This window comes from Bos taurus, chromosome 15 (genome assembly GCF_002263795.3).
Source record: "Bos taurus isolate L1 Dominette 01449 registration number 42190680 breed Hereford chromosome 15, ARS-UCD2.0, whole genome shotgun sequence".
Lineage (NCBI taxonomy): Eukaryota > Metazoa > Chordata > Mammalia > Artiodactyla > Bovidae > Bos > Bos taurus.
The window spans coordinates 17,910,956-17,932,318 of NC_037342.1; the positions used below are offsets into that span (position 1 = coordinate 17,910,956).

The following is a 21,363-nucleotide window of genomic DNA, read 5'->3' on the forward strand; positions in this document are numbered from 1 at the left end:
ATGCTTCTACAGGGTAGAAGCCAGAGTATTATTTTCTGAATTTTGCTTAATATATATATATATATATATATATATATATACATACACACACACACTTCTCCAGCTACTTCTCCAGCTCCAGAAGTCTTTAAAATATTAAAGATCTTCTCTTCAACATTTTAAATATACTAATTTTACATGGCCATAAATACATGGTACCATAGCAGTTCTGCTTACCACTTCCAGTGTGTGGTAAGGGGACGGAAGGGGGATTCCCAGTGCATACCCAGGGTATTCTTCAGACATCAGCTGGTACCTGCCTGTAGATAGTGTCAGATCCCACAGGTTAAGAGCTCAGTCCTATAAGACTACCCTCTCTCCAGCCTCATCAGACTTCAGTTGAAAACTATAGATTGGAGGTTTCAATAACCCCCTTCCTTGGGTTTGATTATTTTGCTAGAGTGGCTCACAGAACTTAAGAAACCTATTTACTCACTAGATTGCTGGTTTATTACAAAAAGAAATAACTCATGAACAGCCAAATGGAAGAGATACATAGGGCAAAGTATGGGGAAAGGGCATAGAGCTTAAGTGGTCTCTCCAGTCACTTCATTCTCCTCATACCTGCAAATGTTCACCAACCCAGAAGCTCCTTTAACTCCATCCTTTTGGGTGTTAAGAGAGGAATCATCAGCCATTGGTGACTGATTGAAGGGAAAGCCCTTCTTGATCAGAGAGGTGGGACAGAAAGTTCCAACCCTCTAATTATAGGGTTGGTTCTTTTGGCAACCAGCCCAGATCCTTAGAGGCTTCCCCAAAGATACTTCATCAACATAACAAAAGACTCGTTTATTGCTCTCATCACAGGAAATTCCAAAAGTATTAGGGACTCTGCCAGAAATGGGGACAAAGACCAAATATATATTTCTTATTATAAATCACAGTATCACAATTACTATAGATTGGGGAATGTATGTTCTTTTTAGCATCTCTATCCTTTCCATTGGTTTTAATAATGATTCTACTGTCTATTGTTTTCTTATTAGTAGATAACATTGTAATCAAATAAATTTAAGCCCTCAAAGCATATGAAGATATCTATTTCCATTTTGTTTTCTCATATTCTTTTTTGCTTTTTAAAAATATAATTTTAATTTTAAGTCATATGTATGTGTGTGTACTTTAAGTCATTCAGTCTTTTTCCTTCACTTTTTTTTAGGTTTATTATGGTGTTAAAATATATAACATAAAATTTCTCATTTTTAACTATATTTTAAGTATCCAGTTTAGTGCTATTATGTTCATGGTATGCTATTAATTTTTATTTCTGTCATTGCAGTTTCCAAATCCAACTTATTTATTACCTCAAATAGAACCTTTCTATTCATTAAGCAATAACCACACAGTTTCTCTTCCTTATAGCCCTTATAGCTTCTAATCTACTTCCTGTCTTTTTTAATTTCCTTGTTTTAGGTATTTCATATAAGCAGAATCATAATTTCTTTGCCCTTTCCTGTTGGCTTGTTTCACTTAGCATGTCTTCAGTGTTTATCCAGCATCATGCTTTTTTGTGGCTAAGTAACATTCCATTGGGTTTCCCTGGTGGCTCAGATGGTAAAGAATCCTCCTTCTGTGTGGGAGACCTGGGTTTGATCCCTGGGTTGGGAAGATCCCCTGGAGAAGGGCATGGCAACCTACTCCAGTATTCTTGCCTGGAGAATCCTCATGGACAGAGGAGCCTGGCGGGCTACAGTCCATGGGATTGCAAAGAGTCGGATACAACTGAACGACTAAGCCCAACAACATTGGATATATGACACTTTTTTTTTAATCCATTCATCTCATGATGAACACTTGGGTTGTTTCATAGGCATGAAGTGGTATCTCATTGGGGATTTGATTTTGCATTTTCCTATTAATTACTCATGAATATCTTTTCATGAGCTTATTGATGATTTGTATGTCTTCTTTGGAGAAATGTCTATTTAAATCCTTTGCCCATTTTAAAAATTGGATTGTCTCTCAAATCAAAAACTGATTAGAGAGAATAGCATTGAAACATATTACCATATGTGAAATCGATCACCAGTCCAAGTTCAATGCATGCAACAGGCAATCAAAGCCAGTGCACGGGGACATCCCAGAGGGATGGGATGGGAAGGGAAGTAGGAGGGGGGTTTGGGATAAGGGACAGTACAATAAAAAAGAGAAAAAAAATTGGATTGTCTTTTTGTTGTTGAGCTGTAGGAGTTCTTAATATATTCTGGGATTGAACTCAGTGTGTGATTTGCAAATATATTCTGGATATTGAATTCATATGTGATTTGCAAATAGTTTTTCCCATACTATAAAATTTTTACTTTCCTGATAATGTCTTTTGATGAGCAAATGTTTTTAATTTTGATAAGGTCTGATTTATCTAATTTTTCTTTTGTTTCATGTGTTTTTAGTATTGTAGGTAAGAATGCATTTGGCAAATCTAAGGTCATGGAGATTTACCCTTAGAGTTTATTCTAAGAGTTTTATGATTTTAGCTCTTAGATTTAGGTTGTTGATTCATTTTAATTTTTATAAATAGTGTGAGTTAAGGGTTCAGTTTCATTCTTTTGCATGTGGAAATCTAGTTGTCCCAGCACTATTTATTAAAGACTATTCTTTCACCCTTGTCAAAAATCAGTTAGCCACTGATGTATGGGTTTATTTCTGGATTCTCAGTTCTATTCCACTGGTCTTTCCTTATGCCAGTACCATGCTGTGTTGCTTGTTGTTGTTCAGTTGCTAAGTCATGTCCAGTTGTTTTCAACCTCAGGGACTACAGCATGCCAGGCTTCCCTGTCCTTTGCTATCTCCCAGAGTTTGCTCAGACTCATGTCCATTGAGTCAGTGATGCTATCCAAATATCTTATCCTCCGTCGCCCTCTTCTCCTCCTGCCTTCAATCTTTCCCAGCTTCAGGGTCTTTTCCAGTGAGTCGGCTCTTCACATCAGGTGGCCAAAGTACTGGAGCTTCAGCTTTAGCATCAGTCCTTCCAATGAATATTCAGGGTTGATTTCCTTTAGAAATGACTGTGTTGCTTACTGTAGCTGTATAGTAACTTTTGAAATCAGGAAGTGTGAGTCCTCCATTTTTCTTCTTCTCTTTCAAATTGTTTTGACTGTTTGGATACCTTGTAATTCCATATGAATTTGTTGACCAGTTTTTCCATTTATGCAAAAAAAGTGCTGGAATTTAGATGGATATTGCATTCAATATGTGACTATTTTAGATAGTGTTAATATCTCAACAGTTTGTCTTCCAGTCCGTGAATACAGGATGTTTTTCCATTTAGTTGGGTTTAATTTCTTTCATCCATGCTATATAATTTTCATTGTACAGGCGATTCACATCCTTGGTTAAATTTATTCCTAGATGTTTAATTCTTTTAGGTGCTATTGCAAATGGCAACCCACTCCTGTACTCTTGCCTGGAGAATCCTATAGACAGAGGAGCCTGGTGGGCTACAGTTCATGGGGTCACAAAGAGTCGGACATGACTGAATGACTGTCGCTTCACTTCTGCTCCATCCAAAACTAAGGACCAGGATCCCATATTAGAAACGGGATCTAAAGTTTTCATGAATATTGCCAGGCTGAGGACGATGTGAGGCAAGGACAAGTAAAATCACCACAAAGCTTTCCTAGTTTTTAAGTTTCCTTTTTCTTGATTCAGTGATTGCTTGATTGTTGCTGTTTTACAGAGTTCTAACAAAGTTCATACAGTTTGCTCGTTTTTCACTATTTCTGTCAGGGGAGCTTGGAGCTGCCTACTCTGTCATTTTCTTGATGTCGCTTCTGTTTTTGGCTTTTAAACATCCAGTTTTAAAGAATTAGATGTAAAACTAACTTTTATGTCATGCCACATCAGAATTAGAGCTGTTGAATAATAATGACCTTTGAACAATTTGATATCAAAGTAGTGTCCTGTAACTTATTGTTTTTTCCCCCACATTAGGCCTTCTCGTTTCATGGATGTGTCATTACGTAGCTTCTCCCTTTGTTGTGACCTATTAAGCCGGGTTTGCCACACAGCGGTAACTTACTGTAAGGATGCTTTAGAAAGTCATCTTCATGTTATTGTTGGTACACTTATACCCCTTGTGGATGATCAGATGGAAGTTCAGGAACAGGTAATTTCCCAAATCATGTTCAAAATGATATTTGAAATATATTGATAAAGTATTCTTGGAAAGCACTGTTTTTTTATGTTTACTTGGTGTAATCAGTAATTTTAGTGAAAATAGTCTTTGAAAAATGACGGGGAAAACATTCTCAATGAATTAATCCTTGTAATCTTTTTGTTATAGAGCACCTAGTAATTTTGATCTAATAAATAACCTGATTTCTTTCTTATTTATACTGAAATGTAGAGGTAGTCAAAACTAGGGATCCAGTTCACACTACTCTAACGGTGTAAGAGATATTATATGAAATGCTTCAGTAATATTGACAACCGTGTTCCTCAGTGTCCATCCCACAGTAAAGGCCCTACATGTTTGTTGAATTATTTGAAAGCCCAGAAACAGTAGTAGCTAGGTGCCTTAGTAGTGATTAGAACATTTTATCTAAACCAGGTTAATAGAGTTTTTATCATTTATCACAGTGGGTTTCTTTGTTTTACTTTAACATAGAATTAATCCATTTCTCTTGATTTTTTCCTTTTTAAATTATGTTTAGGTATTGGACTTGTTGAAATTCTTAGTGATTGATAACAAGGATAATGAAAATCTGTATATCACAATTAAACTTTTAGATCCTTTTCCTGACCACGTTGTCTTTAAGGATTTGCGTATTACTCAGCAGAAAATCAAATACAGTGGAGGACCCTTTTCACTTTTGGAGGTAATAATTATTCTGTCATCTTGCTATTTTGTATTAGAGAGGATAGTAGTACTTTCTGGAAGCCTCTAATCCTCTCAGAGGAAAAACTGGTCTTTTTAAAAAATTATGATTAAAAAAGCGTAACCTGAAATCTGTCCTCCTAACAGATAAAAAACTGAATTTTTAAATATACTCTTGCTTTGCACTAAAAGTATAAATATCAAAGTTTCTTGGTAAAGATCTGAATTTAAATATTAAAGAAGTATAATATAAAATATGCTTGATGAAATATACACATAAGAGTCATTAATTTCTCAAAATTACCATCTGATCCTCTGAAGGAAAATATAATGCTTGAATTAGAGATGGTATGTAACTTTTTGAAGAGTTTTTCAGGTTTTAATCTTGTTTAACCCTTATAAATTTCAAAACTATGTTCAGATGTTTTCCTTATAAATCTTACTATAACTTTACTCTATATTTGGCTATAATCAATATGAAAATATAGTTAAATATATTGAGACATAAAACTAGAATTGTAGTGATAAATAAATACAAGTTTAAGTTTTTCCCTCTAATTGAGTATGCTATAACAATCTTAAACTCTAAATATTTTATCATGAGAGAGTCTATTAGAATTTAAATGATTAAAACACTAAGATTTGAAGTGAAATAAGTAACTTATTTCCACCTTGTTTAGTAGTAACAGTGATAAGAATCAGTGTCTGTGGAAGGCATTAACTGATTTTTAGAAATTTTATTTTACAGACTCAACCAATAAATGTCAAAAGCAAGTTACATTTTTAGCTGATTTTCTCTTTTAGGAAATTAACCATTTTCTCTCAGTAAGTGCTTATGATGCACTTCCATTGACAAGGCTTGAAGGATTGAAGGATCTTCGAAGACAACTAGAGCAACATAAAGATCAGATGCTGGATCTTATGAGAGCATCTCAGGGTACTCATTTTAATGACTTGGGTTATTTGTATAAGTTTCTTTTTGAAAGAATCTCTTAAAATTCTTGCTCTTGGTTTAATTGCCACAGATTTAGTTCAGACCCTAATCATTTCTCATCTAGTTATGAAAGACTTTCTAAGTTGTATCCTTACCTTGAATTACTACCATTTTATCCATGTAAATGTGGACCTGTGCTGGAATGTCCAAATTTATTCTACCGCTTAAAAAAATGTTAACAATTTGCTACTGCCCAAAAGAAAAATTTGAGTTCTTTAAAAGGAAGCATGCAAAGTAATCTCTCTGCCTACTACCCCAGTTTATTTAAATAAAAAAAACATTTCATTTTAAGCATCTTAGCCATGTATGTGTTTTGTTTGTATGTATGTATGTGTCTGTTTTGTATCTACACACATATTTGTATGTGTTTCTAGCTTTTTTTTTTAACTTAAGAAAACTTCCATTTTTAAGTTGATTTGATTTTAGTTTTTAGGTTACTACAGTACTGCACTTGATGGAAATATTTTCTACTTATGTTTTGATTTTCATCATCCTGTGCTCATTAACTTCATATTTCTATTCTGTGATTTTTGTCCTCAGTACTTTTAAAAATTAATTTTGTTTTGACCATCTGAATTCTGAGTTTCTAGAATATTTGTTCTTGAGGTATATAAATGTATATACATGTATATATATATGAAACATGAACTTTCTCTTTGTATATCTAATTCTTGGGTATTTGGGTATTTTATTGATTCATACCAATATAGCCAATAGATGTTTGTAGCTATTTAAATTTAAATGACTTAAAATTCAGTAAAATTTAAACTTCAACTTCTTTATTGTATTAGCACATGTCAAGTTCTAAGTAGTAACATGTGGCTTGTGGCTGTCATTGGACAGCATGGATTATAGACCATTATCACCATTGCAGAAAATTCTATTGGACAGGGCTGGTCTATTCTAAATGCAAGAGGCTAAAAAACCAGGCATTCTCCCAAGGTTCCTTCTAGTTTAATGCTGAATAATTTTTGTGTTTCTAAATGTGATTTTGCTAAAGGTCTTGATTTCTCTGCACAACTTGTTAAGACATTTTTCTCTCTCTGTCTGCCAAATATTGCTGCTAAATGTTTTTACATGATTCTATTGAAGAAGGAAATTCGGATACATTCATTTACTTTGTATTTTTAAAGCGCCCACAATTTAAAATCTTTATTAAAGTTTTCTAGTCACACAATTTAATATATGAGCATATTATAAAGGAAAGTGTTGTCTCCACCATAACTTAAACTAGTTTTTTCAAAACCGCTTCTAGATAACCCTCAGGATGGCATAATGGTGAAGCTGGTTGTCAGCTTGTTGCAGTTATCCAAGATGGCAGTAAACCACACTGGTGAAAGAGAAGTTTTAGGTAATCTATTTGGCTTAGTGAATATGAGCTTTTTTGTTTGAGTGGTCATCTACATAGCAATTTAAAAATCAGTAAAATTTGTTGTCTGAAATACTGGGGAAATGTGAGGTGCTAGTTCGATTTCTGTTTAGTTCAAGTATCCTTAAGCAGCCCTCCTTTCATATTTTCCTTCCTTAGACATTCATATAAAGTAAAAAGTTAGTAATTAATATATATGCATAACTATTAATTTGAAAATGGCTTGTACATATTTACTGGAGAGGGGAATGGCAGACACTTCATTATTCTTGACTTGAGAACCCAATGAACAGTATGAAAAAGCAAAAAGGTATGACACTGAGAGATGAACTTCCCAGGTCAGTAGGTGCTCAGTATGCTACTAGACAAGAATGGAGAAACAGCTCCAGAAAGAATGAAGAGGCTGAGCCAAAGTGAAAACAACACCCAGTTATGGATATGACTGGTGATGGAAGTAAAGTCTGATGCTGTAAAGAACAATATTGCATCTGAACCTGGAATGTTAGGTCCATGAATCAAGGTAAATTGGAAGTGGTCAAACAAGAGATGGCAACAGTGAACATCGGCATTTTAAGAATCAGTAAACTAAAATGGACCGGAATGGGCAAATTTAATATGGATGACTGTAATATCTACTACTGTGGGCAAGAATCCCTTAGAAGAAATGGAGTAGCCCTCATAGTCAACAGGGCTTCCCTTATGGCTTAGCTGGTAAAGAATCCACCTGCAATGCAGGAGACCTGGGTTCAATCTCTGGGTTGGAAAGATCCCCTGGGGAAGGGAGAGGCTACCCACTGCAGTATTCTCCTCTGGGGAATTCCGTAGACTATACAGTCCATGGGGTTGCAAAGAATCGGACACTACGGAGGAACTTTCACTTTCACTCATAGTCAACAAAGAATCCGAAATGCTGTGCCTGGGTGCAGTCTCAAAAGTGACAGAATGATCTCTGTTCATTTCCAAGGCAAACCATTCCATATCACAGTAATCCAAGTCTATGTCCCAACCACTAATGCCAAAGAAGCTGAGGTTGAATGGTTCTATGAAGACCTAGAAGACTTTCTAGAACTAACACCCAAAACAGATGTCCTTTTCATCATAGGGGACTGGAATGCAAAAGTACGAAGTCAAGAGATACCTGGAGTAACAGGCAAGTTTGGCCTTGGAGTACAAAATGAAGCAGGGCAAAGGCTAACAGAGTTTTGTGAAGAGAACACACTAGTCATACCAAACACCCTCTTCCAACACAAGAGACGACTCTACGCATGGACATCACCAGATGGTCAATACTGAAATCAGATTGATCATATTCTTTGCAGCAGAAGATGGAGAAGCTCTGTACAGTCAGCAAAAAGAAGACCAGGAGCTGACTGGCTCAGATCATGAACTCCTTATTGCAAAATTCAGACTTAAATTGAAAATCTATAGGAAAGCTACTATCAGAAAAATAAGTGGATTCAGCAAAATTGCAGTATACAAGATCAACATGCAGAATTCATTTGTGTTTCTGTACACCAGCAGTGAACAATCTAAAATGGAAATTCCATTCCATTTACAATTCCATTTATAATAGCACTTAAGAGAATTACATACCTAGGGTAATTTTAGTTAAGGAGGTGAAAGACTTATACACATTCTGTTTTTTAGAAGTAAGTCACTAAGTACAGCCAACACTCAAGAGAGGAATAGGCTCCACCTTTTGAAAGGAGAATTATCAATAATTTTTTAACATATTTTATTAAATACCATAATGACAGGGGAAGAACATGAGGCAGCCCTCTGGCATCCTGAAAACATCTATCTTCATTTGGGTAGTGAGAATATAGGTGGAAAGAAAATATATGTGCCTGCATGTATATGTGAATTTTCACTGAACTGAGTGTGTAAAATTTATGAACTTTATATAATACCTCAAAAAAAAGTGGATATATACAATGGCTATTGGAGAAGGTAGTGGCAACCCACTCCAGTATTCTTGCCTGGAGAATGCTTTGGACGGAGGAGCCTGGTGGGCTGCTGTCCATGGGGTCGCACAGAGTCACACATGACTGAAGCGACTTAGCATGCATGCATGCACAATGGCTATATTTAGACTTCCCTGAATATCTACATTTTACTAGTTAATCTATCTCTTGGATATGATTTTATAAGGGAAAATATTACCCACATGGATGATATGTAAAGGAAATGATACAATATTTTGTAGCTTCTTTAATCTGTTGAACATCTATGAAGTGAAGTGAAGTCGCTCAGTCATGTCCTACTCTTTGCGACCCCATGGACTGTAGCCTACCAGGCTCCATCCATGAGATTTTCCAGGCAAGAATACTGGAGTGAGGAAACATTTAAATGTTAAAGGATGACAAAAACATATTTTTGAAATTAGAAAATTTCTGTTTTATATATGATCTCTTAGCTATAACTTTACTGAATTGGAATTTCTATATGTAGAGGCTGTTGGAAGCTGCTTGGGAGAAGTGGGTCCTATAGATTTCTCTACAATAGCTATACAACATAGTAAAGATACATCTTATACCAAGGCTCTTGAGTTATTTGAAGATAAAGAACTTCAGTGGACCTTCGTAGTGCTGACTTACCTGAATAATACACTGGTAGAAGATTGGTGAGTATTTAATGATACCTTGTGTCTGATAGCACTTCCTCAATTTGACATTCAAGATTGATACCTGATATAAATTAACATTTCCATTAACTAAAGCTTTCTCCTTTAAGTTGCCATACTTTTGGTCTTAAATATTTAGTCAAAATCATTGTATTTTTATTAATTCACATAATTACTAAAACCCTATCTGCCAGGTGTTTATTATCATGATGTATATACAAGACGAGGTGCATGTTAAATTTTAGTGAGAGTGAAATCGAAAGTCGCTCAGTCCTGTCTGACTCTTTGCAATTGCATGGAATAGTCCATGGAATTCTCCAGGCCAGAATACTGGAGTGGGTAGCTGTTCCCTTCTCCAGGGGATCTTCCCAACCAAGGGATCGAACCTAGGTCTCCCGTATTGCGGGCAGATTCTTTACTGGCTGAGCCACCAGGGAAGGGTAGACTAGACAAATAAATAGTGCAAAACTACCAAGTGGTTCCACAGAAAGCATTAGGATAGGGGAATATAAATGGGGGTATTTTGGGCACTTGTCGAAATCAAAGGTACCACTTTCCTCTCAACTAGACGTTTTGATTCTTTTTTTAAAAAAAGTTTTATTTTATATTGAAGTATGATGGATTAACAATGCGGTGATAGTTTCAGGTGGACAGAAAAGGGACTCGGCTATATTAATATCCTTTCTCTCTCAAACTCACCTTCCATCCAGGCTGCCATATAACATTGAGCAGAGTTCCCTGTGCTTTATATACAGTAGATCCTTGTTGGTTATCCACTTTAAATATAGTAGTGTGTATGTGTCAATCCCAAACTCCCTATCTCTCTCCTTCATCCTTTCCCCTTGACAACCATAAATTCCTTCTCCAAGGCTGTGAGTCTGTTTCTGTTTTATAAATAAGTTCACTTGTATCCTTTTAAAATAGGTAATAGAATGGGAATTACAACTCCAAAAGTTTTAAGCTAATCAGACAGGGCTTTCTTTTTCCCATTAATGCTCAATACAAAACAAAATGGCAACAGTTAGTATAATTTCAGCTTGCTGATTATGAGATTACTTTTGCTTTCTCGTCCCCTCCCCATTTATCTATTTGCAGTGGAGAAGGCAATGGCACCCTACTCCAGTACTCTTGCCTGGAAAATCCCATGGACGGAGGAGCCTGGAAGGCTGCAGTCCATGGGGTCGCTGAGGGTTGGACACGACTGAGCGCCTTCACTTTCACTTTTCACCTTCATGCATTGGAGAAGGAAATGGCAACCCACTCCAGTATTCTTGCCTGGAGAATCCCAGGGACAGGGGAGCCTGGTGGGCTGCTGTCTATGGGGTCGCACAGAGTTGAACACGACTGAAGTGACTTAGCAGCAGTAGCAGCAGCAGATGGTAAAGCGTCTGTCTACAATGCGGGAGACCTCGGTTCAGTCCCTGGGTTGGGAAGATTCCCTGGAGAAGGAAATGGCAACCCACTCCAGTACTCTTGCCTAGAAAATCCCATGGACAGAGGAGCCTGGTGCAGGCTATTGTCAGTGGGGTCTCAAAGAGTCGGACACGACTGAGCAACTTCACTAACTTACTTATGTATTATTTACAGACCCTTGAACAACGTGAGGGTAAGGATGCTTTGCTTAGTGGAAGGTTCATATATACTTAAGTTGGGGCTCTCTATCCATGGTTCTGTATCTGAGGAGTCAACCAACTGCAGATGGTATAGTATTTGCTATTGAAAAAACTCTGTGTATAAGTGGATCTATACAGTTCAAACCCTTGTTGTTCAAAGGTCAAATGGATTTATTTTTGATATATTTGAGCATTTCATCACCACCATTTTTGGGGACTGGGTTCAAACGATTTTTGCCCACAATTGGGCATGTTTCTAAGGTGAATAGGGCTTCCCAGGTGGCCTAGTGGTAAAGAATCCACCTGCCAATGCAGGAGAAGCAGGTTCAATCCTGGGTCAGGAAGATCCCCTGGAGAAGGAAATGACAACCCACTCCAGTCTTCCTGCCTGGGAAATCCTGTGGACAGAGGAGCCTGGTGGGCTACAGTCCATGGAGTTGCAAAGAATTGGACATGACTGAGCAGGCATGAACTCCCATACTATGGTGAAAAGCTATTTTGCATCTGTTTCCCTGTAACACCCTCTCCTTCTCTTGGGGAATAAATGATTGGCAATAATGTCTACTTGCTATGTTTTCATTGTTGATTTTAAGGACATGTATCTTTCTCTCTTGTATTGTTGTTGTTACAGTGAAAGGGCTGGCATGGTTTCCTTCCCAACATTTTGTTAGAAAAATTTTCAAGCATACAGCGAAACTGAAAAAATTTTGCAGTAAATACCCATATAATTACCACCTAGATTTTTACTATATTCTGCCATTATTATCCTTATTTTATCACATTTAGCCATTTTTCTATTCATTTTTTAATTCATCTCATTCTAAAAAAATATATTTCAAAGTATCTGATACAGATTTTGAAGAGATTTTCCACAGAAAATTTGCAAGCTTTGTGTTTCACTTGTTACACAGTAATTTGCAATTGATTTTTCAGAAAAAGGTGCACAAAAATACCAGTGTAACTTAAACTTGAGAACCGCAGGGAATAGGTACAGTTTGTTTTTCCTGTCTTTTTTGTAAGAGGAAAAAAATCATTACATGTTTGAGGGACCTCAGGTATACAAAGGGATGTTGACTAAGGAATTCACAGAATCATGGAAGGCTTCTGTGAGGAAATGTAATTTAGTGGATCTGAGTGTTGAGGAATTAACTGGAAGATGATTAGGAATAAAACATTCCAGGCAGGGAATAGCTAGAGTAGAAAGAAGCTTCATGTGTTTGAGGATCAGAAAAAGCCTGGTGTGGAAGAAGATGATGTGAAATTAAATTAGAAAGGTCTGACTAATTCTGATTAATAAATTTGATTTTATTTGAAATACATAAGGAAGCTGTGGAGTTTTAAGCAGTGTAATCATGATGCAACTAATCCTTTTACTGGGACTTTTATATGGCAAGTGGCTTGTGATAGGGCAAAAATGGAAATAGGATGCCTGATTATGAAACTGTTGCAGTAGTCCAGAGGAAGGGTGGCAGAAGGCAGGCTTCCCTGCTGGCTCAAATAGTAAAGAATTTGCCTGCAATGCGAGAGACCCAGGTTCGATCCCTGGGTCAGGAAGATCCCCTGGAGAAGGAAATGGCAACCCACTCCAGTATCTTTGCCAGGAGAGTTCCATGGACAGAGGAGCCTGGTGTGCTATGTATGGTCCATGGGGTCACAAAGAGTTGGATGAGACTTTCACTTCACTTTCAGTGAAGATGAAATGGAACCTGGGGATATTTTTAACACAGAGCAGCAGAATCTGCTGATGAATTTAATTTGGAGGAGATAGGGAAAGATAGCAGAATGAAGGATGAATTCAAGTTTAGGGTTTATGCTTCTATGTCTTAAATTGAGACTCCTAAAAGGACTTAAGCCTTTACTTGATAGCTCATTATCATATATAGTATCAGGCTTTAAGACATTTTATGTCAGCTATCATATTTTCAGTACTGTTGTATTACAGTCCCCTTTTTCTTAATTTTTTGAAAAAGAGAAGGACCTTTAATTTTTTATTAGAGATTATAGAGTCTTACCTAATAATTCCAACTAGCTTTTCACTTACGGTTCGTTTAAAATTGCTCTAGACAATAATGTTATCATTTGTAGGGAAATTCCATTCTCTGTTACCCCAAATTATTTGTTCCTCATAGAGAAAATGTTATCAAAATATTTTTGTGGGTGATTAGTATTCTGTCATTCTCATTCATCATTAGTCAATATTATTTTCAAGTATTTCTTTTTATGAGACTTTTAAATTTATAGTAAGTCATAAACTTTCTTATAGTGAATGAAAGGAATTGCTGTTACAGTGATTAGTAACTCAGGTTTACTAAAGGAATATTAAAAAGTGCTTGGTAATTGTTTGGTATTACCCAATTTTATAGGTATAAAATTTCCTAATAAATGCAAAGGTTTCCTAATATAATTTAAGGTTTTAATTTTTTCATAAGGAGTTGCTTCACATTCATTAAGATTAATATTGATATATTTTGTGGTGTTTGAATTATATGTGTTTTTCAGTGTCAAAGTGCGAGCAGCAGCTGTTACCTGTTTGAAAAGCATTTTAACCACGAAAACTGGACATCGTTTCTGGGATATTTATAAGGCAACAACTGATCCCATGCTGATCTATCTACAGCCTTTTAGAACATCAAGAAAAAAGGTCTCTCAAATAATGAATGTTTATTGATATACCCAAATATAGTGGGTATTTGCTGTGGGCTATGAATGTCATATTGCTTAATTATGCTAACACTTAATGTTTTTGGAAATAATTTCAACTATAATTTGAATCCAAGGGATTTGTATTTTTAGTTATGGCAGTGTGGAAAATCTGAGAGAGGTAGCCTAGAGAAATTATGGTTGATTTGGGGGTGCATAGGAGGAGTTCTTAATGACAGGCTTTTTTTTCAAGGAGTGGAAAACCCCTTTCTTTGACTAGATACAAGCCATTGCTCCTGGTGTGGTTTATAGGTATTGTGATAATAAGTTAATGTGAAATTTAAGATGACCTAGATTTCTCCCTTTTTCATGTTGATGTCAGACATAACAAGGTTCCACTGAAAGGACTCTATGAAAGAGACTTAAGAACCTTTACTTTATTAATCTAAGCATTTTATAGCTTATTTAAAGCATTCTTTAATACTTTCTTTTCATAAAGCAACTGAGAAATATGCCATTGAGTTTTTACCAATTTAACTTCAGTAACATAATGTATCATAAATATAATTTTGGTCTTAATGAAATTATTGGCAGTATAAACTTATTAATCATTCCTGAATATTATAAATTATAAAATTATAAGTAATATTATAAATTACAAACCATTATAAAGGAAATCAGTCCTGAATAGTCATTGAAAGGACTGATGCTGAAGCTGAAGCTCCAGTACTTTGATGTGAAGAACTGACTCATTGAAAAAGACCCTGATGTTGGGAAAGATTGAAGGCAGGAGGAGAAGGGGACGACAGAGGTTGAGATAGTTAGATGGTATCGACAACTCAATGGACATGAGTTTGGGCAAACTCCAGGAGTTGGTGATGGACAGGGAGGTTTCCCATGCTGCAGTTCATGGGGTTGCAAAGAGTCAGACACGACTGAGGAACTGAAGTGAACTGAATATTGTAACCTGTTAAACATTGCAGTTTTAAGATTTTAAAATTTCATTTCATCCTGAAATCAGTTCTGTATGGTAGATATGGACTGGTTACATATTTAAGGCAAAGAGTCTGTGATTCAACATACCACTAATAAACTGAGAGTAGAAGTTTCCTCCTGTTTAGATCAGTAAATTTTCACCAGATTCTACCTTTCATAAGCATAATTGTCTTTTAATTTTTAAAAGTAACTGATGTATATAGATTTAGTTTTAACTATATTTAGTTTTATTTGGCAGAGAATGCAATGGCACCCCACTCCAGTACTCTTGACTGGAAAATCCCATGGATGGAGGAGCCTGGTGGGCTGTAGACCATGGGGTCACTAAGAGTCAAACAAGACTGAGCGACTTCACTTTAGGGAATGGCAACCCACTCCAGTGTTCTTGCCTGGAGAATCCCAGGGATGGGGGAGCCTGGTGGGCTTCCGTCTATGGGGTCGCACAGAGTCGGACACGACTGAAGTGACTTATTAGCAGCAGCAGCAGCAGTTTTATTTGGAAACGTGTTTGTTTATGCCTAGATATTTGTTTGGCACAGGAAAGATAAAATGTGTTTCTGGTTACTGTATTTACGTTTTCTTATCACTTTTTTCTAGTTTTTAGAAGTACTAAGACTTGATAAAGAAAATCCTTTAGAAGGCTTGGATGATACAAGCCTGTGGATTCCTCAAAGTGAAAATCATGACATTTGGTTAAAGACACTGACTTGTGCTTTTTTGAATAGTGGTGGCACAAAAAGTGAAGTTCTTCAGTTATTAAAGCCAATGTGTGAGGTAAGAGGATTAGTCTGACTCATACCCTTTCTACTTCTGCTTTTTCATTTGAGCTTTCTCATCATAATTTTCTTTGCTTGTCCCATTCCATTTTGCTTTTTTGTTCATGTTCATGGCCTATATATAAAGAAAGGTTCTGTGTATTGCACACCACCTTCATGCAAAATAACTTATACTCAGCTGTTGTGAACCCCTTCAACAGAGCATCTTTTTATATAGGACTTTTCAGCTGTGAGGTAGCTACATTTCAGAAGAGTTCTAAGGGTGTGTCATAAATAACATGTTACTAATGATAGTTAAAATACAGATGATTAGAAATTATTTGTGTTAACCAAAGGTGTGTTCTAACTTTTTAAATTTACTTTTATTGAGGTCATTGTCATTAACTTTCTGTGATGGTTTTTTTTTTTTTTTAATTTTTATTGAAATATAATTGGTTTACGATGTGTTGATTTCTGCTGTACAGCAAAGTGAACCAGTTATACATGTACCCACTCTTTTTTAGATTCTTTTCCCATGTGGATCTTTAAAGAGTATTAAGAAGAGTTCCCTGTGCTATACAATAGGTCCTTATTAGTTATTTGTTTTATATATAGTAGTATGTGTATGTCAGTCCCAGTTTCCCAGTTTATACCCACCCCCTGTTCTGGAACCATATATTATATTCTACATCTGTGACTCTGTTTCAATTTCGTAAATAAGTCCACGTGTACCTTTTTTTAGATTCTACATAAAACCTATGATATTACCTTTCTCTGACTTAAGTCACTCAGTCTGACAATCTTTGGGTCCATCCAGGTTGCTGCAAATATCATTATTTTGTTCTTTTTATGGCCAAGTAAAATTCTATTGTATATATATGTACCACATCTTCTTTATCTGTTCCTCTGTTGATAGACATTTAGGTTGCTTCCATGTCCTGGCTGTTGTAAATAATGCTGCAGTGAACATTGCAGTGCATGTGTTGTTTCGAATTATAGTTTTCTCTGGATAAATATGTCCAGGAGTGGGCTTTCAGAATCATATGGTAGCTCTGTTTTTAGTTTTTTAAGGAACCTCCATACTATTCTCCAATTGACTATACCAACTTATATTCCACCCCATAGTGTAGGAGGCCACACTTATTGTTTGTACGTTTTTTGATGATGGCCATCCTGACTGTTTGAGGTGATACCTCATTGTAGTTTTGATTTGCATTTCTGGAAAAGGTCAGTTTTCATTCCAATCCCAAAGAAAGGCAATGCCAAAGAATGCTCAAACCACCGCACAATTGCACTCATCTCACACGCTAGTAAAGTAATGCTCAAAATTCTCCAAGCCAGACTTCAGCAATATGTGAACCGTGAACTTCCTGATGTTCAAGCTGGTTTTAGAAAAGGCAGAGGAACCAGAGATCAAATTGCCAACAACTGCTGGATCATGGAAAAAGCAAGAGAGTTCCAGAAAAACATCTATTTCTGCTTTATTGACTATACCAAAGCCTTTGACTGTGTGGATCACAGTAAACTGTGGAAAATTCTTCAAGAGATGGGAATACCAGACCACCTGACCTGCCTCTTGAGAAATGTGTATGCCCGTCAGGAAGCAACAGTTCGAACTGGACATGGAACAACAGACTGGTTCCAAATAGGAAAAGGAGTTCGTCAAGGCTGTATATTGTCACCCCGCTTATTTAACTTATATGCAGAGTACACCATGAGAAACGCTGGACTGGAAGAAACACAAGCTGGAATCAAGATTGCTGGGAGAAATATCAATAACCTCAGATATGCAGATGACACCACCCTTATGGCAGAAAGTGAAGAGGAACTCAGAAGCCTCTTGATGAAAGTGAAAGTGGAGAGTGAAAAAGTTGGCTTAAAGCTCAACATTCAGAAAACAAAGATTATGGCATCTGGTCCCATCACTTCATGGGAAATAGATGGGAAAACAATGGAAATAGTGTCAGACTTTATTTTTCTGGGCTCCAGAATCACTACAGATGGTGACTGCAGCCATGAAATTAAAAGACCCTTACTCTTTGGAAGGAAAGTTATGACCAACCTAGATAGCATATTCAAAAGCAGAGACATTACTTTGCCAACAGAGGTTCATCTAGTCAAGGATGTGGTTTTTCCAGTGGTCATGTATGGATGTGAGAGTTGGACTGTGAAGAAGGCTGAGCGCCGAAGAATTGATGCTCTTGAACTGTGGTGTTGGAGAAGACTCTTGAGAGTCCCTTGGACTGCAAGGAGATCCAATCAGTCCATTCTGAAGAAGATCAGCCCTGGGATTTCTTTGGAAGGAATGATGCTAAAGCTGAAACTCCAGTACTTGGGCCACCTCATGCGAAGAGTTGACTCATTGGAAAAGACTCTGATGCTGGGAGGGATTGAGGGCAAGAGGAGAAGGGGATGACAGAGGATGAGATGGCTGGATGGCATCACTGACTCGATGGATGTGAGTCTGAGTGAACTCCAGGAGTTGGTGATGGACAGGGAGGCCTGGCGTGCTGCGATTCATGGGGTCTCAAAGAGTCGGACACGACTGAGCGACTGATCTGATCTGATCTGATGTATAGTATCATGTCACCTGACAACAGTACTGTTTCAACTCTTCTTTTCCAATTTGGATTTCTTTTCTTTTTTTTTTTCTCTGATTGCTATGGCTAGGACTTCCAAAACTATGCTGAATAAAAATGGCGAGAGTAGACATCCTCATCTTGTTTCTGATCTTAGAGAAAATGTTTTCAGTTTTTCACTGTTGAGTGTGATGTTAGTTTTGGTTTTGTCGTACATGGCCTTTATTAGGTTGAGGTAGGTTCCCTCTATTCCTGCTTCCTGGAGAGTTTTTGTGTGTTGTTTTTTTTTTTTTTTAAATCGTAAATGGGTGTCAAAAGCTTTTTCTGCATCAAATCTGTGACATGCTTTCTTTGTTATTGTTGTTCAGTCACTGACCCAGTCTTTGCAACCCCATGAACTGCAACACGCCAGTCTTCCCTGTTCTTCACTGTGTCTTGCAGTTTGCTTAGACTCATGTCCATTGAGTTGATGATTCCATCCAACCATCTCATCCTGTCCTTCTCCTCCTGCTCTCAATCTTTACCAGTAACAAGGTCTTTTCTAATGAGTTGGCTCTTCACATCAGATGGCCAAAGTATTGGTGCCTCAGCTTTAGCATCAGTATTTCAAATGGATATTCAGGGTTGATTTCCTTTAGGGTTGACTGTTTAAATCTCCTTACTGTCTAAGGGTCTCTCCAGAGACTACTCCAGCATCACAATTCAAAAGTATCAATTTTTTGGTGTTCAGACTTCCTTATGGTCCAGCTCTCGCTTTGATTATATGGACCTTTGTCAGCAACGCGATGTCTCTGCTTTTTAATATGCTGTCTAGGTTTTTCATAGCTTTTCTTCCAAGGGGCAGGCGTCTTTTAATTTCATGACTGCGGTCACCGTCCGCAGTGATTTGGGAGCCAAAGAAAATAAAGTCTGTCACAGTTTCCATTTTTCCCCCGTCTGTTTGCCATGAAGTGATGGGACTGGATGCCATGATTTTTTCCCCATTCTCTTGTTTTCCTCTATTTCTCTGGATTGATCACTGGGGAAGGCTTTCTTATCTCTTCTTGCTATTCTTGAAATTCTTCATTCAGATGGGTATATCTTTCCTTTTGTCCTTTGCCTTTTGCTTGTCTTCTTTTCTCAGCTGTTTGTAAGACCTCCTCAGATAACCATTTTGCCTATTTGCATTTCTTTTTCTTGGAGGTGGTTTTGATCACTGCCTCCTGTATAATGTCACAAACCTCTGTCCATAGTTCTTCAGGCACAATATCTATCAGATCTAATCTCTTGAATCTATTTGTCACTTCCAGTATATAATCATAATGCATGTGATTTAGGTCATACCTAAATGGCCTAGTGTTTTTCCCTACCTTTTTTAATTTAAGCCTGAGTGTTGCAATAAGGAGTTCATGATCTGAGCCACAGTCAGCTCTGAAATTAGGGTTTATTAAAAATGTAAACTTTTAAACATGACTGTTAGAGCTCTTCATTCTATGTAGAAAAAGTGCTAAAATCCTATTTTCAGCTTTTTTTCTTAAATGTTGATCCTCATTTTCCCCTTTGTCAAATCGATTATTAGTAACACTTTTCACATATCAAGTATTTTTTACAATAGTCACATAGTAATTTTATTTGTAAGCAATATCCTATTTCATTATATGCAAATAGCTTCAACTGGAAATGAACTACTTCAGTGTGACATATATGTTCTATATAGATATTCTAGGTTAGTTTGATTAAAAAAAACAACACTACCTGGTACATATTTTTTTTTGTATATTTTTTAGTAGTATATAGAGTTCATGACTTATGTCATTAACAGGGAATGAATATTTTAAGTAAAATGTTTTTACTCAAAACTATTGACTGGATATGTTTGTATATTTTAGGTGAAAACTGACTTTTGTCAGACTGTGCTTCCATACTTGATTCATGATATTCTACTACAAGATACAGATGAATCATGGAGAAATCTCCTTTCTACACACATTCAGGGATTTTTCACTAGCTGTTTCAAACACCCTTCACAAACAAGCCGATCCACAACCCCTGCAAATTTGGATTCAGGTATTCTGTTAAATTTCTCAACTTCATACTGTTAAAGTCTCAGTTCTAGAGAAAGATATTGTTTGAGTCCCATCAAGGCATTTTGTAGGCTTAATCTCATAACCTCTAAACATCTATTCTGCCATCTGTAAAATGGAGTTAAAAGTTGTAACAAGTTTTCTATGAAATATTGTGTGTAAAACACCTAGGATAATACTTAATGCATAGTACCCTCTCATTAAATATAGACTAATATTAATGGAGCAACTGATTGAGTATTTAGTGCATATTAAACACTGTGCTTATTGCTGCCAGAATTACTCATAGTTCTGTGATCTGAGATTACTACAATTAACATTTGGCATATATATTAGTTTTGTTTTTAAAGAAAAATTGGACTATGTTTTCCTTAAACTTTTATAACTTACCCTCCTTCCATGCTGTTGTATAAGAAGTATCTCCCATGCTGAGAGGTTATTAAGGAGAAGTTAAACCAAGAATTGAATACGCATGGGCTTCCTTGGTGGCTCAGTGGTAAAGAATCTGCCTGACAATGCAGGAGAATTCGCATGGGCTTCCTTAGTGGCTCAGTGGTAAAGAATCTGCCTGACAATGCAGGAGATGTGAATTCGATCCCTGGGTTGGGAAGATTCCCTGGAAAAGCAAATGGCAACACACTCCAGTATTCTTGCCTGGTAAATTTTATGGAGAGAGGAGCCTGGTGGGCTATATATAGTTCACGGTGTCGCAAAAGAGTCAGTCGTGACTTAGCAACTAAACAATAGCATCAATACATTGTTGAGGGCTCATTGTTGGTCAGTTTTTCAAACCTAAATTTGAGAAAAGGAAAAGATTTATAGATCTGTGATGTTAACTTACAGATTAATACGCCCTGAATATGTATTATTAATGTA

The 21,363-nt window shown here is 36.6% G+C and overlaps 1 protein-coding gene across 8 annotated transcripts in view; it reads left to right on the forward strand.

Annotated features, from left to right (window-relative positions):
* The window catches only part of ATM (ATM serine/threonine kinase), a 157,096-nt gene that overhangs the window by 67,893 nt on the left and 67,840 nt on the right, over positions 1–21,363 (forward strand). For all 8 annotated transcript variants that reach the window (XM_005215785.5, XM_010812321.4, XM_010812322.4 and 5 more), the window contains 8 exons: positions 3,970–4,144; positions 4,692–4,856; positions 5,660–5,792; positions 7,105–7,200; positions 9,670–9,841; positions 13,954–14,095; positions 15,688–15,864; positions 20,293–20,470. In XM_005215785.5, the coding sequence (XP_005215842.1) occupies positions 3,970–4,144; positions 4,692–4,856; positions 5,660–5,792; positions 7,105–7,200; positions 9,670–9,841; positions 13,954–14,095; positions 15,688–15,864; positions 20,293–20,470 (1,238 nt within the window). The remainder of the gene's footprint in view (positions 1–3,969; positions 4,145–4,691; positions 4,857–5,659; positions 5,793–7,104; positions 7,201–9,669; positions 9,842–13,953; positions 14,096–15,687; positions 15,865–20,292; positions 20,471–21,363) is intronic.